This window comes from Tetrao urogallus (assembly GCF_951394365.1).
Source record: "Tetrao urogallus genome assembly, chromosome: 1".
In the NCBI taxonomy this organism is placed as follows: Eukaryota; Metazoa; Chordata; class Aves; order Galliformes; family Phasianidae; genus Tetrao; species Tetrao urogallus.
The window spans coordinates 116,780,460-116,802,916 of record NC_136813.1 but is presented as its reverse complement, the minus strand read 5'-3'; the positions used below and the strand labels follow the sequence as shown (position 1 = coordinate 116,802,916).

General features: G+C 41.4%; 1 protein-coding gene across 1 annotated transcript; it reads right to left on the bottom strand.

Annotated features, from left to right (window-relative positions):
- Nucleotides 1-11,852: 11,852 nt before the first annotated feature.
- Nucleotides 11,853-20,730, bottom strand: GSTK1 (glutathione S-transferase kappa 1; the record flags this gene model as incomplete). The annotated part of the gene is made up of 8 exons (XM_079541456.1): nucleotides 11,853-11,902; nucleotides 13,095-13,188; nucleotides 13,689-13,805; nucleotides 15,732-15,767; nucleotides 16,722-16,822; nucleotides 19,304-19,432; nucleotides 20,163-20,244; nucleotides 20,665-20,730. 8 exons carry the CDS (start codon nucleotides 20,728-20,730, stop codon nucleotides 11,853-11,855), a joined length of 675 nt encoding a protein of 224 aa, XP_079397582.1.
- Between the last annotated feature and the right edge of the window lie 1,727 nt (nucleotides 20,731-22,457).

Here is a 22,457-nt window from a genome sequence, read left to right as displayed (position 1 = left end):
GTTGAAAATGATTTTAATATTTGAAAGATGCTCGTTGTGTTTGGTGTTGGCTTAAGAAAGAATAGTGCATGTCTTGCTCTCTTGAATGCTATAGCAAGATTGTTCACGTAAGGCATTGCAGCATCTTAAAAATTTAAGGTCTAGCCCTGACACAGAAATTTGGAGCATGTACACAAGGAACTCAGCTTTCTTAAAAATAAAGACTGGTCTGCTTAAAGGTGATTTTGGCTGTATCTTGAGCATCATGTTAACTTCTATCTAATAGAATATACAAAGCATTAGCTGTCCAGTTACAAATACCCATATATATGTTTCCTTTGTAGTTTGCTCTGATTATGGAGCTTTATGGAGAAGCAGGGTTCATACTGCTGCTCCTAACTGACTTGAACTAGCCTGTCTTCAGTCCCCACAAGGTGTGATAGCAGGTGTTATGGTCTCTTGTATTTCATCTATGTTTTGTTGCGAAAGCACTCCATTCTGCACCCAGTGTTCTGCAAAATATTGCATGGAATAGCCTACAACATAGTTCTTCACATTTCTGAAGTGTACTACAGAAACACTGTGCCCAGTGGCCATGAGGGCCAGTGCCATCCTAGCCTGCATTAGAAATAGTGTGGCCAGCAGGAGCAGGGAGGTAATCATCTCCTGTACTTGACTACTGTGTTTGGTTTTGGGCCCCTCACTACAAGAAAGACATTGAGGCTCTGGAGCGTGTCCAGAGAAGGGCAACGAAACTGTGAGGGATCTGGAGCACAAGTCTCACGAGCTGCGGCTGAGGGAGCTGGGATTGTTCAGTCTGGAGAAGAGGCTCAGGGGAGACCTCACTGCACTGTACAACTTCCTGAAGGGAGGCTGTGATGAGGAGGGGTTTGGCCTCTTCTCCCAGGCAACAAACAGGACCCAGAGAAATGGCTACAAGTTGTACCAGAGGAGGTTTAGGCTGGACATGAGGAAAAACTTTTTCTCTCAGAGTGGTCAGGCACTGGAATGGCTGCCCAGGGAGGTGGTGGAGTCGCTGTCCCTGCCAGCGTTCAAGAGGCGTCTGGATGAGGAGCTGCGAGATACGGGTTAGTAGCTTGTGGTAGCAATGGTAATGGGAGGATGGTTGGACTAGATGATTTTATAGTTCCTTTCCAACCTTGTGATTCTACAATTCTAAGATTCTATGAAAATTACACTTCCCTAGCAATGCAGAAATGCTGTTGATAAGCTGTATTATGCTAAGATGGAATCCTATCTAGGATACCTCAGTACTTTTTAGATTTCCCTCCATTACTTAAGGGGAACCTACAGGAAAGATGAGGATGGAGTCTTTATCAGGGAGTGTAGCGTTACAGCAAGAGGTAACGGTTTTAAACTAAAAGAGGACAGATTTAGATTAGAAGAAATTCTAGAGAGTGAGGCGGCACTGGAACATGTTGCCCAGAGAAACTGTGGCTGCTCCATCTCTGGAATTGTCCAAAGCCAGATTGGAAGGGGGATTTGGGCAACCAGATTTAGTGGGTGACAAACCCATCTAGAGCAAGGCAGTCAGAACTAGATGGTCTTTAAGATCCCTTCCAAGCCAAACTGTTCTATGATTCTATGAAACCACACATTTGCATTTCTAAGACACCAGAGGATGCTCTGGGTTCTGTGAAATCCAGGCTGGATGTGGCTCTGGGCAGTCTGGTCTGGTTTTGATGACCCTGCAAATAGCAGGGGGGTTGAAACTAGATGATCACTGTGGTCCTTTACAATCCAGGTCATTCTATGATTCTGTGATTCTAAATCAAAGACTGTAGCTAACTTTCTGGAACAGCTTAGCACACTCCTGAGAACTTGTACAAAATCTGTGGCAGAAAGGGACAGTGAGTACATTGTAGTAGGATGTATCCCTTTTTCAGTATTGGAGCTCCTTTAAAAAAAGTCAGGAAGTATACCCTAGAACCAGGCCCCTGTGGTTGTTGCTCTAGGTGCCAAGTCAGACAAGGGAGGGCCTTCATTCTAACTAGCCCCAATCCACCCAAGAATTACAGGCTGATGACTATCTGCAGGAGTTATCTACCCAATTATGTGGTGTAGGGCTGTCTAGAATTTTGTCACGGTGAAGGTGCAGAGTTCTGGTGAGTATGTTTCTATCATAGTCATTTTTGGGCTAGGTAGGTGCCATAAATTTTTCAAGGGAGGAGAATGAAAGCATAACTAGAAGATACAGAACATTTAAGATGCTAGCAGAGACACTGCTAGCAGAGACACTGTTAGAGAGAATGCAGGACGTGCAACTGCTTACTAGTCAGCAGCATCCTTCTTCCAACATTACCATATAATTCCACCTCCTCCTCTTCATCCTTTCTGGGAGTTTGTTAGCAAACTTCAAGTTCCTGGTTAAACACGTGTGAGGGACTGATTGGGCAGCTGAAGTAAACTTGTGTAACCAGCAAGAATTTTTCCTAGTATGAAAATACCTTATAGCTGGTCTGTCCTGTAGGTATGTATATGTCCTGGGAAAACAAACAAACAAGAAAAACACACTGGTTCCTCACTTCTGCATTTGACTGTGGGCTCCTGGGCTCCCCCCACTTCCCAACTCCCATTCTCTGTTCGTGAGTTGAGGAGGTGAGCTAGTTGTTTCAAATCAATATCACCTGTTTTCAGAGAGCAAACATTGCACAGGTCTTCATTAATAACATTTGCATGAATATTGTTTGTTGACATGAGAAATCGCATGCACAGTTTGCATATGAGGTATGATGCAGCATGGAGTTTTGCACTGTTTGTGATTAGCCAGTTTTTCAGAGCTAGGGACCAGCCCACATGCAGTTATACCTTCAGCAACATGCCTGTAGTAGGAAATTAAGGATATGTAATTTCACCACGTAAAGCAAACAGTTTTCACCAAGACAGTGTTAGCACAACCTTGTAGGAATAGGTTAGGGCTGTGATTCTAGCAATCTGTCTTGGAGGTCCCTAAAGTTCTAGAAAATTATCTGCTTACTGTTTACTCATTATGGAACCATAAATCATCATCACTTTATAGGCATATTTCTAAAACAAAATGAATTCCATCTGGGTCTAAAATATTTTAGGCAGACCACATTAATAATGTCGTCCCTGGTATTATGTCATAAACACATTTCTGATTCTTTTTAGGGAATAGCATTATCTATGGCAAAAAGTACAGCATGTTGTTGCTGTTGTCAAGCATTGCAGATTCTAGACTGCAGTGATCAGGACTCTTCATCTATGTCCTACAAAATCAACTTAAACATAAATATAATGGAAACATACAGATAACAGATAAATTCTTGTACAGTAGAGACAAACCAATAGTTACTTTCAGTTACTGATTTCTAAAACACTCTTCTGCAGTAGTCAGACTGTAATATTTGAAGCTGCGTTGTTCACTTGGACTACTCCTGTCTATTCTCCAACATACAGGGACAGTTATCCTTAGTTTTTTCTCCTTTGTTGTCCAGGTAGCCTTCTGAATAATCCTTTCTCCCAAGGACATGGTGAAAGAATGAACCCAGCCTAAGTAACAAGGTAGCAAACTCCCCAGGATCGGGACTCTTTCCAAGTTTCATCTGAAAATCAAGCACTGTACTGTGTATGTCCAAATCCTAGGAAAAGTACACACGTTTTGTGTGCATGTGTTTTCCCTTCTCAGACACATCTGAGTGGGGACATCAAGCCAATCAGGAGTGGACCGGATGCTACTAATTGTTTACCTCACTGAAGATACTGGCAAGGCTTTTTGGGTGAAATGAGAGTACTGGCTAAGAGGAGCATGAACTTAGAGGACCTCAAGGACTGTGGAAAGACCAAGTGACACCACATAATGCTCCACTGGCAGTCCCTGGAGCAGGAGTCATGGAGAGGAAGAAGGACAAAAATTATTTTGGAGCATTTTGTTTCTAGGCTCTTCCCATTGTCCAATCAGCAGTCACTGAATCAGACTCTACAAATGCTGGGGGAAAGAAGGCTACCTTGAGCACCTCTTCTTCCCTTAGACTTATTCAGAAAGAGAATTAAGTCAAAAGCAGGAGAACACATTTCCACCTCTGTCTCTAGTAAGCACTAGAGATGGATGACCTAGTTTGGGAAATGCAATGCAAAGAAAGAGAATGAAGAAATCTGCTGAGGAAGGGTGCTAAGAAGGTGATACTTAGTGGAAATTTAGGTCCCAGCTCCTTTTATTGATTGGCTCTGCCAAGGGAGAAGTATGTTAGCCTTCATTTCCTCCAAAATATATTTTGTAGCCTCATGAGGAAATATCTTTGGCCTATATTGGCCTTGCCTTTACTGTTCTCCCTATTGCATGCTGGCATGTAATATGCCTGGGGCTTTAGGTTTCAATACTGCTTGTAGGTCGAGACCGGCCGTGTTTTGCAGTATTTCTGAATGAATAAATATATTTAATATATTGAAGTTGTCTTATCTTTATTGCCTCTTTTAGCTTTTTGAGTTACTCAACATATTTCAGCACTTTCTCTCTATGGTATTTCACCGTAAGTGTTACACACATGGTACATTTCACAGCATATAAGCATGTGAGATTCATGAGCTACTCTCTACTAGGAAGTGACAAGTAGTGGTTCCCAAATTCTAAGCTAGGAGAAGCTGACGTTAAAGGTCTTGCTCTGGCAGATATGAAACATGCTCCAGGCTACCTTAAAATGCAAAATATTTGAGTGAGCTGTGATCATTAGATCCAATTTGTCATATATAATGCTTTGAATGTTCCCTTCATAACAGCCATACAGAAGCTAAAAATCTAGTGGAATGGATCTACAGGAGCCACTGAAGCTCTTTTGTCTACAGACAACTGTACACACACAGAGTATAGAAGATGGGCATCTTGACTTGAATACGTTCCTGTCTCCAAGCAGGACTTGTCTGTGCAAGAGCTTGACACTTAATCCTAATAGCTTCTTAATAAGACATGAAAAAAATAATGAACATTTTGGCAAGTAGTTTCTACCTCCTCTCTCCTTCCTTAAACTTTCTTAATTAACCATTTAATAACACTAGTTAAAATGTGCTCTCTATAACAAGTTAATTTTGCTCTCTATAACTACTTGAAGGGAGGTTGTAGGGAGCTGGGGGTCGGCCTCTTCTCTTGTGTAACCAGTGATAGTACTAGAGCAAATGGCTTCAAGCTGTGCCAGGGGAGATTTAAACTGAATGTTAGGAAATACTCCTTCTCTGAAAGAGTGGTCAGGCACTGGAATGGGCTGCCCAGGGAGGTGGTGGAGTCATCGACCCTGGAAGTGTTCAAGGAACGTTTGGATGTTGTGTTGAGGGACATGGTTTAGTGAGAACTATTGGTGATAGGTGGGTGGTTGGACTGCATGATCTTGTAGGTCTCTTCCAGTCTTGGTGTTTCTGTGATTCTGTGCACATGCTTTCCTAATTCCTAGTGTTAAAACTATCCAGAAACATAGAAGTAACATTTTGTAAATTCAGTGACACGAAAAAGTGCTTTCAGTGTTCCTGTGTACTGATTGGAAATTCATGTAAGATCAAATATGACAGGCTAATAGCAGATAGGTAGTCCCTTCCCTTTTGTATGGCAAAAAAAGGCAATGACAGTGCCTTCTAATAGGATTCAGGCACGGTGGAACAATAGCAAAACAAAATTAGCTCACCCCTTCCAATGACCTGTGATGGCTGGAGAGGAGCACAAGAGATATCCAGAGAGATACTGCTCCCTCAGCTGCTAATCCTTAAATGAGGGTGAGGAGGGATGGATCCAGTCTCCACTCCTTCCAGTCATTCAGATGCATTGCTTGTACCTGAGCTCCCGGGGTAAGCACACCTTCTCACCTGGTGCTCAACCATTTGTTCAGGCAGTGACCTGGCAATTCCACTGCACTCCACCCCTTCACAGCTTGAACCAACGACTGAGGAAGTTGGGGGTAAGCTCCTGCTGTTTTGGCAATCCAAAGTACGATGTACATCACGATACACATAAATTACCTGTTGCAATGCTGGGTATCAAGACATTGAAGGTGATTGTTGACAGTCTTTTCGTGGTTCTGTAGGGCCAACACTTGATGTTCCTTCAGGAGGCATATCTTCAAGGACCAGTAGTGCTACAGGTCTGTGCTCACCTGTTCCTGAAAGGTCAACAGGCCACCACTGGGTGTCGTGATGTTTCCTCATGGACACTGAGGCATGCTGGAGTGCTGTTGCTCCCACCAGTGGTCCTGTGAACTTAACAAACTCAAGGGGATTAGTACAGATGTTTAACAGGTATGAGAAGGGGTAGGTCTGCCCTCTGTGGTAGGATACAAGCTGTGTTTTTGTCTTGAGTCAACAACTCCACTTGCACTGGGGCGTATCCTGGCCTTTGGTACCGTACCCTTTGGCCTGATATCTGTCACTGGATAACTATACCAGGTACTAATGGGGGAGCGGGTTCTAATTTGCCACATGGATCTAATCTGGCCACACACTCCCTCACAAATACGTGAACTTTATTTGCTCCTTTTGCCTCTGTGACACCACATGTAGACCAAGCAGGTGCATGAGTTGGTTCCCTGTGGAAGGTGTGTCGCTCATGTCTACTTGTTGCATGAAATACCAACAGAAGCAGAAAATAAGTGTAAATGAAAATTGGCTATCATCAAGTAAAAGCATTCACCTTCCCTTTGGCCTTGTGATTAACTGTGGTTCTCTTGCTCTCTGTCTTCCAGAGGTCTCTGTGCAAACATCCTGAAGCCTCATATCACAGAAATGATGCAGTGCTGTTTTTAACGATTGATATGCCTATCCAGCCAGAGGCCATAAAAAATCCTAGTGTAATCATTCTGCAAATCAAGTTACCCCTGCTATCTGTGTGCCTTACATAAAGCACAGTGGAATTGATCCCAGTGATCCCCTCTAAACTTTTCATTACATTGGCTGAGGTTCTCTCTCCTTCTCCCTTCTGCTCACTCGTGCAGCATTTTCACTCCTGCAATTTTTGCCAGAAAACCTTGCTGGATCCTTAAGCCAAGTTGATAGTACAAGGTCCAGGAGTGGTAATTTTTTGCTGTGTCATATCTACTCTTCATTCTTCCACGCAGAGATTTTGTTTTTCCAATATGTTGTATAAAGGTACACAAGCAAACATGTAGGTTTATGTACGGACTTCTGACTTACGCCAAGAGGCACAGTTAAAGTGGATGAACACTGTGACATTTTTCAGTCTATGTGAAATCTACTCACCCAACCAAGAGTCTATAGACGTGTAGTCTTGAGTGCATTTGCTGATAGCTGTAAGAAGTTGTGGTGATGTCATCGTTTGCAACATTTACAATGTATCTATGATAATATGTGAAGGGGAAGAAGGTAATAAAAGATTACACGTCTGTGTGAGGCACAGGAGATAGCGAAGTTGAGCCTGCACTTTCGTAGGACAAAGTGAAATTAAAGTTCTTGAAATTCTATTCTCTAGAAATTCTGTCAGTTTTTGAGGTAGAAGAAAAGATGGGATTAAGAGCAATTCTTTGCGCTAGAAATTTTAGGAAGCAAAATGGGGGTGATAAATTTATTCTCATTTTTGCAAGTACTGAAGTTTCCTATCTGTGTGCTACCAGTCTTGATAGGAGACCGACTGCCAATAGACTAAGTACGGCAATACAAGCAAATGTTCCTAGACAAAATTACATTTAAATGAATGCAGATAATTTGCATTCATCTATGCAATACGGAGAAACTTTAGTTATCCCTAACCAAAGAATGAACTGAGTTAAGCAGAACTAAAAACAAAGAAAACATCTTGGAGCATGGAGAGGAATCCAAGTGTTTTAGTGTTTCCCTTTAGTAAGTTGTCCAATAATTATTCAGCCACAATTAATGTACTGTATAAAAATCAGACTAAACTCTTCTTTTTTCTTTTTTTTTTTCTTCCTGAAGAAATTTAAGACAGTTTGGATGCCCACTGTAAGCTTTGATCTTACTCAGTGATAATGGAATTCATGAATTTGACCCATATGCACTTTCTTCTGTAGTTCAATTTGCCATTTGGATCATGGGATACGAGTTAAAGAAAAGAAAAAGAAAGGCAGGAGACTATGATTATGTTGCCAAAACTAGATGAAGACAGACAACAGTTATTGCCAGAACTACTGCTTTCTGGGTAGTCTTTAAAGCACCAGTGTCTCATAAGCTAGTGCCTACCACCTAAGGCAGGAGTAAGTTTCTTAGCCTCAAAGTCAGATTATAAATTAAGTTATAGACCTTAACACTTTGAGTAAGACATTCCTAGGTTTGTTAATATACATACAATTGTTCTAGATTTTTTAAAATTAATTAATCTATTAGTTGTTACCTACATCATAGATAGAAATTCAAGATCTAAGTACTGCAATACATACAAAAATGGAACAGAACCCTGATTACTGCAGATTCACATTGCTTAAAGCAGCAGTTTCACAACAAATGGCAGTGATTTACAAGTTTTGACTTCTAATTTCTCACCATTTTGAATTACATCATGAAGCTGGGAAAGGGAATACTCCAGCTTTAAAATACTGCTGAAACACAGTTGCATCTCATCTGTCCCATAACAAATATTGATATGATCATGTAAAGTTCAAAAAGAAAATAATTGTTCCTTTGAACAATATCTTGCTTTAGCATGCTACAGCAGGAATCTCTCATTACCTGAGTTACAAAGCTGCCTTAAATTTCAAGATCAAATGATCACAGCTGTTCTTGTCTGCTGCTTTTGGCATTCAAATTGCACAGATGTATTCAGTAATAGCATTTTCTAGCTTGACTGCATGATGCTGTCACCTAGTAGAACCTGCTTTATTTTTAAAACTAGTTTTTGTGTAGAACAGTAGGCTGATACACAAACTGAAAAAAGGACCAAGGGAAACTTATGGGAAAGTTGGAGAAGGACTTTTCTTGTTGAGACACCTCTATTTGCAATAATCTACATTTGGTTTTATTCTCTTCTTGCTTTGCTGTTCTCTTTTGCCCAGCTTTCTCTGCACATACTCTCTGCTTTCTGTGGTTTCATTATTTTAGTGAGCCACTTTCTTTTGCTTATTTTCTGACTTTGTGCTTGTCTCTGTCTTTGTTTACTGGCTTTTAGCCTAGCCTTAGTGGTACCTACTCCTTCATGGCAGTTTCACAGGTTTGCCTTAGATGTCAAAATGCAACTGAATTTCCTAGTGAGGTTTGTAGTAGAGCAAAGAATGCAGCTCTGGGCTTGTTCTCTAGAATTCAAAGTCCGCTTTTTGCCTGCATCTTTCAAAGTCTCTCTTTCGGCTCATACTCTGTCTCATTTTCTGGTACCCTTTCTATTTTGACAGCTAAACATCATGCTACCTTGAAAGTGATAAAGGTGTGAAGCTCTGAGGAACTCGGTATATAGCTAGATAGAAGAGGCATCATCTTTAAGAGAAGAAAATTCTTCCAGCTATTCACAAATTCGATAAGTTGGTAGTACTTATTAGTGCTTAATGCAAACCCCTGTGCATGCTGCAAGACACAATGGTTTAAGTTCTCATTGTAATGTTCAAGTGATGCTTAGTTGTTAGCTGCCCTGCCACCTCATGGCACTCAGAGCAATCAGATGAACAGCAGAGCTCTTCACAGTGGTACTAGGCCACTGATGTCCCCGTAGAATAACATTTATAGAGAGCAGATCAGAAAGGCAAGCCAGGTAAAGAAGCCAAAGTTAGTGCTGAGACTACTTAAATGCCTGCTATGCCAGATATGAATGCTTAGACTAAAAATATAGCTGCTAACCAGCATTTACTGGGGTAGTCATCAGACAGTGTCTGCCAAGAGCCATGGACTCATGATTAGGTCTCTGTAGACAAGAGGCAGAACTTCCTCAGACCTCTGCTCCCAAACAGGCAAATTTTGCTCAAAGTATGTTTGCAGAGTTGCAACAATATGCATCCTCACTGAAATAACTGCAAAGCATGTAATCACTTACTAGTGGTTATCGCAGGCAACAAGTGATACAGGGAAAAACTTGAGTTTGGATTTTGTTAATCTTCTCAGCAGCGTGTAAATGGTATTTTAGTACCTCAGTCTTTGAGCATTTCATCTCTACTGATTTCAAGTGCATCGGCAGCCTTGAAGATAATTTCAGGAAAGTACACAACAGTCTGTAAGATCCATTTCATGAGATCCATTTCCCAAACCAGCAGTTTTGCCACATAGTCTGTTTCTTAAGTCAAGCTCTTTCATAAGATAAAGCTTCATGAGAACCTGGCTTCCACCATCAAATTAATTCAAGACATTTATTGCATTTTCCCCAACTTCTCACCAGAGCTCATTACCTCCACAGAAGTGCATTTTACCCATTTCTGAGACAGCACTGAGAATCAAGTCATTGATGTGGGTCTGGCCTAAAACAAGGTCTCAGCCACTCTATTTTTACCAGCACCTCAGAATTAGTTTTGTAACACTGATAAAGAGCAGGAAATTTCAGGGGTATGATGGTCAAAAACCTGTCCAACATGGCTTGAAAGGACTTATAAAAGCTCTATGGCATTCATGTAGATGGTAACTTCTCTGTCATTCTGACTCCTCAGTGAATGTAGCCTTTTATACTCCCCATTTCCTTAAATTTCAGACTGGATCCAGGGTGAACTGGTTAAAAGAAGAAAGGAGTTCTCCAATTTCATGGTATTTCTTGAAGATGCATAAGAGATGTCAGAAGGAAAAATTGTGGATGGGGAAACAAACACTTAGAGCTATAAGAACATGGATATTGTTCTTTTTCTGCCTTGTTCCAGGACTCACTGTTCAATGACTGAGCATATGTTTTACCTTAAAATTAAGAGACAAAAAGAGATTCCAGCTGCTTCTAGGCCTTCTGCTTCCTTCACTGATGCATCAGAGGCAGTGAGAAAACATTGAAAAATCAAGCCTCACACAAATCAAGTCAAATACGCTATTCCAATTCAGCCAACATAAGGCCAAGTTTTCACACAATTTTAATGTGCAAACTGTAAGGACTGCAGTCAGAGGAAGGAGTGGCAAATTAAGTGTTTTGATTTTAATCTTATTGTTTGCATATCTTCCCCCCTGCAGACTGTATAACACCAAGTCCCTCATAGTCACATCCTAGATCACTGTTGAACAGTCAGCAGCAAGGCCACTCTTGAGGCAGCAAAGCATAGTCGAGTTTAGTTGCCAACTGAGTTTACATCATGTTTGCCACTGTCTTCCAAGGATGCTACTGCAAAATTGGCATTAATTAAAAACTTCCGCAAGGGCTGGAGCTGGTGCCTATGAATGTGCATGTGTGGTGACCTCCAGTGTCAGTCACATGAGTGCAGGTATAAATACTGTCCAGTTGAGGGAGCAATTATTTTTTAAATACTTGACTAGTTTCCCAGATTTTGCTTTGGACTTGAATTCTCTCTCTCTCTTCCACTAGTCTAACCACTCGTTGTGCTGCAAGATGAAAGGAAGCATGAATGCCTTGTCCAGTGCTTCTTCTATCCTTGTTGTATCTTGGACTTAAAAGGCAAATGTGGCCAACTTCTCTTAGGCTGTATGTGTGTTTGACAAGTGGGAAGATATGAGAACTCTAAACATCAAGATATTGGTCCCATAATAATTTAATCCTCATACTTTCGGTTGGAAAAAAGATTATGTTTTAACCTGAAAGAAGTTAAATCTTTAATGTTAAACATTAATCTTTGAAAGCAATACATTTGTATTTGTAAAGAACAGATCAGATTGTTCATATTGGTAAATCTCAAACTTCTTAACTAGAAATGAAATTGATCTGTAGAGTTAGCAGTTAAGGAAGAGAAAGCCATCTCTCTATAAAATTGGATACATAGTCACCAAAGATCAACTATATATGTAAGCGTTGTCTTTTCATTCTTAGGTATTTCCCCAAGACTTCACAGTTTTGGGCTTGGAGCTGAGGGAACTGGTCCCAGCCATTTTTCACCTGCAAGACAAATCAGCACATAAAGAGTTAAATTTTAATACAGATAAATAATTGTCTAGTCACATTTCTGCAGCTGAACGTCTATTCCTACTCTTCCTTCAAAGAGCAAATACTGATGATGGAATACAAATATTTCTCTCGTATGGCATGCTTCAGGCATCTTCCAGCATCCTTTACTGCATAGTTACAAATGAAGTGGTATGGAAGAATTATTTCCTCTGTTACAGATAAGAAATTCTGCAGGTCCTGAATGTTATGCTGAAGCCAAATGTTTTAAGGACTACTTCTTTTCAGAGGCTAGAGGAAAGAGTATGAATGGTAAGAGGCTGGGCAATCAGAGAAACAATTTGAAGTGGAAACTAGTGGAAGAGGGAAGAACATTCCAGTTAGGATTAGAAACGATCAAAATGGCTGTTTAAAACTTCATATTCTTTACTCTCATTTTCACAAAGAATATTTTTAAATAATCCAAACCCATTCAAATAAAGAAAACAAGCATCCAAAAGTTTCCTTCTGTTTAGTCTATGACAAAATTTAATTTACATTAATGATGATCTGCTGCTGACATTTTTCCACAAATGCATTGGACCTAATTACACACAACTCTTCCTAGTCACTGCTTTCCTATTCTCCAAGTGCAGCCAAATCTAAGATCAGATTCCCTCTAACTCAGGTGACCAAGTTAAGTTGCAGTTTATTAAGAGAAATGAAAATAAGTACATTCCCATCAAAGAGGATGGTCAGTCAATGGATTTCTGTTTAAAATTGTGTAGTTATGTAACAACGAACTACGGATTTAAGAGCTGTGATAGCATGTTGTTTATTGAGGAGGAACAGATTTAAGGTAAAATGTCAGAATAGCAGAAAGTCAGTGTCACTCAGTCTTAATCTTATCCAATATGTAACGTCCAGTATCAAGTAGTTAAATATGAACATTTTGAAATCTAAACAAATTTAATAGCAATTTAAGAGTGGCACACGGTGCACAAAACCTTGAACCATACCAATGAGAAAGGTTGGAGAACTCAAATTGTTTCTTCCCTGGGAAAAGGACTACATATTTGGTCACTCTAAATGTACTAAAATCCATTCCAGAAAGCAGTTTCATCCCTTGAGAAGTATACTCAACATTATTTTATATTTGAAGAACATGAACACTATTTCATTCATATTTACTATTTCACACACTCACCTATAATGCTAGCTAGCAGCTCCAAACGATCAGAGCCAAAAAAGAGATGAGGTTTTCCACTAACATGTGCCACAACAGCAGGCATCCCAAAAGCCTATTGACAGCATGGAGATTAAATTGTGAATGTTATAATGAGAGAAACTTTTGTAGGCACATGATCAGTGTTCAGGAATAAAATCCAAAATGTTGACTTTTCTTGCCTTCTCTTCATTTGAACTTCATTCTGAAAGATGAGTCTAATGGAGCTATCAGAAAGTAAAGGGCTCTCCAAAGACTGTACGCCCCTCCTGAATGAGCAAAAAAAGCAATGTGGTAAACCCACAGTTTTATCTGAAGTAGTGATAGATGGTATTTCTTGATTCTGGCCCTGTAGCTACCCATTCTTGTCAATCAACTTGAATGGGCTGAATGGGCTTCCCAGATGACAATGCAATAAATTACCAGTGAGTTAGCTTGTACATGCTCAAAAAGCAAAAGAGAGATGGTCTGTATAGTGCTTTCTAACCATCACCTTCATTGTTCCTTGCTTCCCAGTGTTCTTAATGGGGAAGGAATGCCTAGCTGTGACATCAAAAGGCACTGGAAGCACCTCACCCCATATTTTAGCGCTTCCTCAGTTGTGTCCTTCAGACGATTCTTCACTTCAGGGGATGAAATCATCTCAAGTAGCTTCTGGGTGAGCTCAGAGGATAGCCCAGCCTTTTCTGCTACCTGACAAGTGACAATAAAATCAGGCATGCTCTAATACAACATTTTCTAATTCCTACTATGGACTAATTGATTTTTTTCTTCAATGTTTATTACATTAGTTTACTTAAAAAGTTTATTACAAAAAAAAAAAAAAAAAAAAAAAAAAAAAAAATCACAAAATATTCTTGAAGTCCTTCTTGCTCATTATCTTGCTTTATTCCCAATCCAATTTCATTTGTTAACTTCTAGTCCCTGAAGCTCTAAACGTGCTGGTTTTTATTCAGGCATTCCAGAGAAAATACTGAGTGTAATGTTTGCTAAGACAGAAACAGTTTGTAGTACAAGTATGGCCACGTAGGAGCTCAGATACTTGTAACTCATGGTGTTTTTAAAAACTATCTCACAAAGAACACTAATTTCCTAACATCTACCTGCTTTTTTTTTTTTTCCCCCTGTCCTTCAAGAAAAGTAAAAGTAATCCTGAGAGAAAATGCTCACAGTCACTTTTTCTTTCACTTAGAAACCGCATTTTCTTGTACTTTCTCCTCCTCCCATACCAGGAGGATCAGTAACTCTTTTTAACTCTGCTTGAGTGGGAGATACACATGAGTAATCTGATAATAATACAAAATGCTGTGCAAGCATGGTACACAAAGCATTTAGACTGCAATCTTTGCACACAGACATAATATCTGATTGTCACCATTTCAGAGGAGGAGCATTCAGGAGGACTGGGGCAGGATTCTGAGGCTACATTGGTTCTGTAGGAAGTTACAAGAAGTCACTGCTAACTAAGAACTGGGCTTAAAAAAAATAAATAATACAACAGGCACATGTGGAACTGTATCAAGTAAACAACATACCATTTCTCAAACACTGTGTAAAAGAAATTCTCCTCTAAATACTCAGACGAAAAAAGATTGCAACCTATTGCGGCTTTGGATGGCTTATTTCTACAAGAGAGGAAGGTCTAATATTTGCTGTAGGGGCAGGAAAAAAAAAATACAGACAGAAGCAAACGAGGAGATGCCTACATCCCTGTCATGCTGAACATGGATACACTCAAAGACTGCCAAGGAGTGGCTAAATTACTTGGAGTTCAAATTGTCTCTTGGAAAGATAAATAAAGTGCCACCATTTTCTGAAATTCCAGTGAAGAGATGTGTTAAGATGAAACAAAAAAGCAACGAGTAGACTGGGGAAACAGCTGGACTGCAAGTTTCAAATAGCAGTGGCAGATAGTAGAGCCTGTATCTCTTAGGCACAGGCAATTCTTTTTTAATTCACGTTCCAGTAACTTAATAATAAAATCTTAGAATCATAGAAAAACATAGAAAGGAGATTCCTTAAATAGGGACACATAAACTTAGATGCCATTACAGCCTTAACTGCAATAAACAAAATCTCACTTGCAAAAGACTATATAAGACAACTGCAATTTCTAAACACATAAGATGGCAATACAGCACTAAATTTAATAGTGAAACCTCGCTCCATCATTTCAAGGAGCATCAACTTTCCTGGCAAAGTGAGCCATTTCACAAGAAGATTTCACCCATGCATAATATCAAAACCTCAGGGCATCCTGGAGACTACTTATTTCTTTAACCACTGTTAAGAAAACTGAATTAATAATAATTCATTTTCCATTCCAGGTGTTTTGCTACATGAACTAGGAAAAAAAAAAAAAAAAAAAAAAAGGAGAAAAGGAGATTTTTATTCTGAGTATAAGAATTATAAATAAATAAATAAAATTTGAAACAGATCAGGTAGGAAAGTTAAACCCCCACTTTTTTCAAGCAGAAAATTTTAAAATCTCCGAGTGGTCATTTCAAAAATTTATAATAATAAAGGCACACTAAGCTGTCTCCATGGTTGTTACTGATCCAAGTAATCAGTAAGAATAAACCAGAAAAGCAGAAGCACTAACAAAAAGAAGAGACTTACAGCCAAAATACTCTCCACCTGACTGATATCTTCATGCTGTTAAAAGAAGAAAATAAGTAGTTTGCTTAACATGAACAAGAGCTCAGTTCTGGACTTGAAAGGAAGTTTCCTAAGAAAACAGAAATAAAACAACATTAGTTGTCCTTGCTGGAGAAGTTTTTTCAGGAAAACATTTGAGTTACCTAATCAAAGATTGTTCTGACACAAACTGCTGATTCTCTCAGTCTGTAGTACTCTCAATACATACTGAAAATAATAAGGAACAGCAAATTAAGACAACGAGAAGTGAATTCTTTTCTTGCAGTGACTCCTGAATTACTGCTGTGGTTTACTCTGGCAAGAGTCTCAGCTCCACACAGTCATTGGCTCACCTCTACACCTACAGTGGGATAGGGAAGAGAACTGGAAAAAGGTAAAACTTGTGGGTTGAGACAAAGACACATTAGTAGGGCTGAAAAGGAAGGGGAAAATTGTGAATATATACATATGTGTGTATATACACACGTACACACACGTATGCACAAAAGTGATGTGCAGTTCTATTGCTCACCATATGCCAAATATTGCCCACCCAATCCCTGAGCAGCAGCTTCCCTCCAGCCAAAAACCCCATTTTTATCATTACATACAGAATCACAGAATCCTGGTTCTGTCCCCTCCCAGCTCTTTGAGCAATCCCAGCTCCTCACAGGCAGAGCCTACAAGAAGCTGAAATGTCCTTGGCTCTGTGCAGCACTGCTCAGCAACAGCTAAAACATCAGTTTTTTAACCACATTGTTTTTCTCCTAAATCAAAAACATGGCATCGTATCAGCCACCATCATGAAAACTAACTTTAGCCCAGCTGAAACCAAGATGAACACTGATGACCTCGTGTTTCCTTCCATGACTTCTAATTGAAAGACTTTTCCTTTCTTTTGCTCACATTTCACATTTAACGAAGCGAGTCAGAAACGTTGACAGAAAGGATCAAGGCTTCATAAATACTAACCTGTGACCAAAAACGTAACCAGAACTCTCTAGATAAGGGTTCCAAGTACTTTGGTTGTGTCATATCAATGGCTGTGATGAAACGCATGGCTCCAAGACTGTCTGGAATTAGTGGAAACAAAGAAACATGCTGAAACATGGCACAGAGTCACGAACAGGTAAGAGTTTTAAGAAGTATTACCTAAATACAGTATAATCTTATTTGTAACTATTTCCAAATAGTAAAATTTCTGCTGAACTGTATCTTCAGTGTTAATTTGGAAGTTTTCCTTTCATGGTTAAAAAACACACAGATTTCATATTGCTAACAGATACAGGGAGAGGCTATGGTCAGAGAATCCATCTTCACAGAATCACAGGGGTTGGAAGGTACCTTGAGAGATTGTCGAGTCCAACCTCCCTGCTAAAGCAGGCACCATACAACAGGTCGCACAGGTAGGCATCCAGATGGGTCTTGAATATCTCCAGAGAAGGAGATGCCACAACTTTTCTGGGCAACTTATTCCATTGCTGTCATCACCCCTACTGTAAAGAATTTCTTCTGCGTTTTGGTATGGAACTTACTATGTTCAAGTAGTACTTGAATGTACTACTCCTTGTCCTATGGCTACACACCACTGAGAAGAACCTGGCCTCAACCATTTGCCTCCCACCTCCCTTGCGATATTTATAAACATTTATCAGATACCTTCTCAGTCTTTTCCCCAGGCTGAACAGGCCCAGGTTACTCAGCCTTTCTTCACATGGGAGATGCTCCAGGCCCTTAATTATCTTTATGGTCCTTTGCTGGACTCCTTCTAGGAGATCCCTGTCTTTTTTGAACTGGGGAGCCCAGAACTGGACACAGTAGTCTCTAAATGTGGCCTCACCAGGGCAGAGTAGAGGGGGAGGATAATCTCCCTCGACCTGTGGCCATGCTCTTTCTAATGCACTCCAGGATACCACTGGCCTTCTTGGCCATGAGGGCACACTGCTGGCTCATAGACAACCTTTTGTCCACCAGGTCCTTCTCTGCAGAGCTTCTCTCTAGCAGGTTATCATCTAACCTGAACTGATGCACAATGCAGTTATTCCTCTCCAAGTGCAAGACAACACTTGCTCTTGTTAAACCTCATCAGGTTCCTCTCTACTCATCTCTCCAATCTGTCCAGGTCTTGTTGAATGGTAGCAAAGCCTTCAGGTGTGCCAGCCAATATTCCCAGCTTTGTATCATCAGCAAACTTGCTGAGGGTGGATTCTATCCCTTGACATCAGAGATGATAGTAATTCAGCAACCACCTCTGCCTGTTCTCTCAGTGGGCGCATCCCATCGGGGCCCATGGATTTGTGTGAGTTGACTCTGGCTGGGTGTTCTCTGACCAGATCCACCTCAGCCAATGGAAAGTTCACCTTTACTCAAACTCTCTCTCTTATCTCCAGGGTCTGGGATTCCTGAGAGCTAGCCTTAGCAATGAAGACTGAGGCAACAGAAGCATTCAGAATTCCTTCTCAGTATCACCTGTTACCAAAGGCACCCTCCTCAATTAGAAGGGGACTCTCATTTTCTCTAGTCTTCCTTCTACTGCTGACATACTTAAAATGCTTTTCTTGTTATCATTTACCTCCTTTGCAAGGCTTAATTCCAAGAGGGTCATAGCCTTCCTCGTTGCATCCCTACAGGCCCTGACAACATTCCCATATTCTTCCAAGGCAGACAGGCCCTTTCTCTACATTTCATAGAACTTCTTTCCTTTCAATTTATCCATGAGTTCCTTGCTCTTCCACACAGGCTTCCTGCCACCTTTCTCCAATTTCTTACTCTTAGGGATTCACTGATCCCAAGCTTCCCTCAGACATCACATCCCCTACCAGTTCTTTTTTAGTAAAAACAAGGTCAAGCAGTACACTTCCATTCACTGGCTCCTCCAGCACCTCCATCAGAAAGTTATTATCAACACATTGCATGAACTGCCTGGACTTTGTGTGCCTGGCCATGGTGCTTATCCAACAAACATCAGGATGGTTGAAGTCCCCCATGATAACCATTGCTGAGGATCACCAGACTAATTCCAGCTGTTTGTAGAAGGCCTCTTCCACTTCCACCTCCTGATCAAGCCACAACACTGTCACCAATGTTAGCCCACCCCTTGACTCTTACCCATAAGCTCTCCTCTTGTTCATCGTTCCCCCTCAACTGGAAGTCAACGCATTCTACTTGTTCTCTCACACAAAGGGCAACTTCACCACCTTGCCTCACCAGTCTCCCTTTCCTTAAAAGGACAGAGCCATCCATGACAGCATTCCATTAACAGGAGCTGTCCCACTCTGTCTGCGTGACTGCACGCAGACCTCTAGTTCTTCCTGATTATTTCCCATGCTATGTGCATTGCTACATAAGCACTTTCGAGAAACAGAGGGTGCAGGTATCTCTAGAGGGATGCAAGAAGTTTAAGCCAGGCTATTGGCAACATCATCTTCTCTGAAGAATAATCACAAGATCCAATCAGACAAATGAGAGGCTTCTCTTTTTTTCTTAACCTTTACTGTAATGGAGGATTTAAACAACGATTGACAAATGTTGTCTAAGCTAAATCTCTTACTTACTTTTACCAAGGATACGTTGGAAGACATCTTCTGGAACTGTTAAAGGCACCTGATAATATTTTGCCATCCTTATTATATCCTTCCGCAGGTATTCTGCACGCTTTGGCAACAATGCTGGAGGCTTGTTACCTTTCAGAAAAAGTTCTATTTTAAGCAGAAGATTTCAAGTATGCTATAAAAACACTGGACAAAACAAAACATGACAAATGAGATCTCACCTACACACATACCCAAGGAAAAACAATTTTATACAGCAATAGTAAAACGTATGCAGATTTTCCAAATGTAACACTATGATTTAAAACACAATTTATTTTGGTTTTACAGAGACTGGTAGTTTAAATTAGCAGAACCAGTTTTAAACAATGGTAAAAACTTCCTGATAGGCATCTGTATTGATTCAGATTGATGACTTTTAAGGTAAACAACCACGTACCGGTAAACAAGGGCGGGGGATTGTTAATTTTGTGATTTATCTCAGGGAATCCTAATAAGGCCCCAAGTGCTATTTTATAATATTCTTTGATCCTTCACGTATGCTACAAATTATAAAGAGTTCCACAGATTTATTCTAGTTTTAATTCAACCCGAAACTTTCAGAAAATCATTCCATGTAGAATTATTGTTATTCTATTTTAGGACTGAGGAACTTTGGCATTTACACATTCCGCATACAGCACTTGTGGGGTACGCAGCGGTAACAGCACAAAATTCCTTGCAGCCGATTTCTAGGTCACTGCTGAGCTCCACGACCCTATATTTACTTTGCTATTGGTGCCAAAAATGAGTTTAAGGCTGGCTCTGCCATCGCCCACAGAACTATCCTACTAAGGAATGCCAACCTCCCCACATTAGCTACCAGTTGACTGCATTATGCCGCCAAGGAAGGCCGGACAAAAGCGCAAATCAATATTCCATATGTGCTGGTATCGGCAGAGAACCTGCAACACAGAAAGGCAAGCCAGATTGACAAGAAATGTCTGCAGATCTGCATGCAAAAATAAGCGTTCGGCTGGGACGTGCCTCCTAAACGCCCCCTGGTTTTCAACCCGCCACAAAAAAAAAACTTAAAGGTCCCCGGCAAACGGGATTAAAAACAAAAATCCAAACACATTACGGGCAAAGCAAAGCAAAGCAAACCAGAAACAAGCACAAAACGGAAACGAAGCAGGGATCTTGCGATAAGCGCACCGGCTCCGTGCCGCTCAGGTCGCAGCGAGGGAAGCCCTAAGGGGCAGGGAAACGAGACGCCCTTCGGCTGACTCCGGCCTTCGGTCGTGCCTACTCGGCCCCTTTGCCAGCGGCCGTGGTGAACCGCGGGATCCCCGGGAGCCGTCTCCCTCCACACTTCCTCCCCTCACCTCGAACCCCAGCCAGGAGTAAGGAGACACCACATCGTAAAAGAGCTCCACGACCACCCGACCCATGTCAGCCCGCTCTCGTCCCCCGCCGCGCCGTGTGGACACGCCCCTACTACCCAGCACCACCACCCCCCCCCCGTGCAGGCGGGCGCTGACGGGGCCTGGGCGCTTTTCCGCTCACGTGAGTCCGCCCTGGTGGCGGGGCAGCCTGTGTGTGGCCCGTTAGCTGCAGTCGGTAGGTAGCGTCCGTCTTCCCAGGAGCTCCCTGCCCCACAGCTGTGAGGTGCTCTTTGCTGTCTCTCCTTTGAAGCCTGGCTTGGGAAATCGGGGGAGGGAGGGAGCCTGTGCCCTTTTCCGTGCTGAGGTGGGAGGAGAGGAAGCTCCTGAGGAGGACAGAGGGCAGCTGCCTTAGCCGTTCCGGCATGTTTTCCCGAAAGCACGCTTCTCCCGTTGGAGCCGACGGAGGGTACGTACGGACACTGAGCGGCCCTCCCTGGGCAGTTTGCATTGCAGCCAGCAGCCTGGGGATGGGGTGGGGGAACAGCTGAGAGGGTCTCGGGTGTAAGGCTGGCATGGGACCCTGCCCCGCGATGGCTGTTTTGCGGTGGGAGCGGGTAGAGGAGCTCTTGTAGGCTGATTGAAAAGGAAGCTCACTTAAACTCCTTTTTCCATCTTTTGTCCCTGCTCCTAATCATCCCACAAGAAATTCTGTGCAATTCCAAAATGCACTTCACCTGCATCCTGCATTTGTGTCACAGATCCCCCTTAGCCCGAATAATAATCTATAGACCAATTCCCCAGCCTTTATCTCAACCCATGAATTCTCACACTTCTACCTTTTTGATTCTCCTACCCTATGCCTCCTGAGGAGAGTGAGTGAGCAGCTGTGTTTTACTTAGCTGCCTGCCAGGGTGAAACTACACGATTATGGCATAGAAAGAGAAAAAGAGAATCAATGTTTCTCTCTCTAGTCACATTTGCAATTCGCTTGTATATAGTTCTGCATCTTAAGGACAAGAACAGCCTCTCACTGAGTTTCTCATCTTATAAAGTACTATATAGAAAATTAGTTCAGGAATCCACTCTGTATGTGACAAATAAAATATCCAAAAGGTGAAACGCAGCATCAATAATTCTCTTGCAGTTCATTCTCCATTCCTAGTTATCTCCAGAAAGAAGTTCTGTGAATTTGGGGGAGAAATTGTAAAAGGTTTAGGACTGGTTCAGCCCAGTTCTGTGACTAATGGGGTGGAGGGACCCACCAGCCAATGCTCCAGGAGAGGGGAAATGTGGAAGGATAGGGAGATGAACCTAAGAACAAAACAGCGGCAGTGAGCTAAGGGAGAAAAATAATTCACTGAATGTGATAGTGGGATGCAAGGCAATATAATACAATATAATTGGAACTGAAGGCAATAAATCAAATTAAATGAGAGAGTGTCCAAAACCAAAGGCCTTACTCTAAGGCGAGACGGGTAGGGAGTACACACCACAGAGATGAGAAGTAAAAGAAAGGGAGCATTCTGTGACTCACGGGAAGTTTCATCTTTCCCTCTAAACGGAAAATGGAAATGGAACAGTGAAAATCTGGGATACAAATCTTCTCTTCTGAGAACCAGGTGCCTGGAACTATCAACTATATACTTGCAGGTGCTAGCAATTGGAAACCAAGATCCAAGGGGAGCATCTCATAAGAGTGTCTAAGGTCAACAGCATGGAACTGGAGCATTAACTCTTTAACTCCTTGTGTGCTACATAATGTTGTGGTGTGGAATACTGATAACAAAAATCAT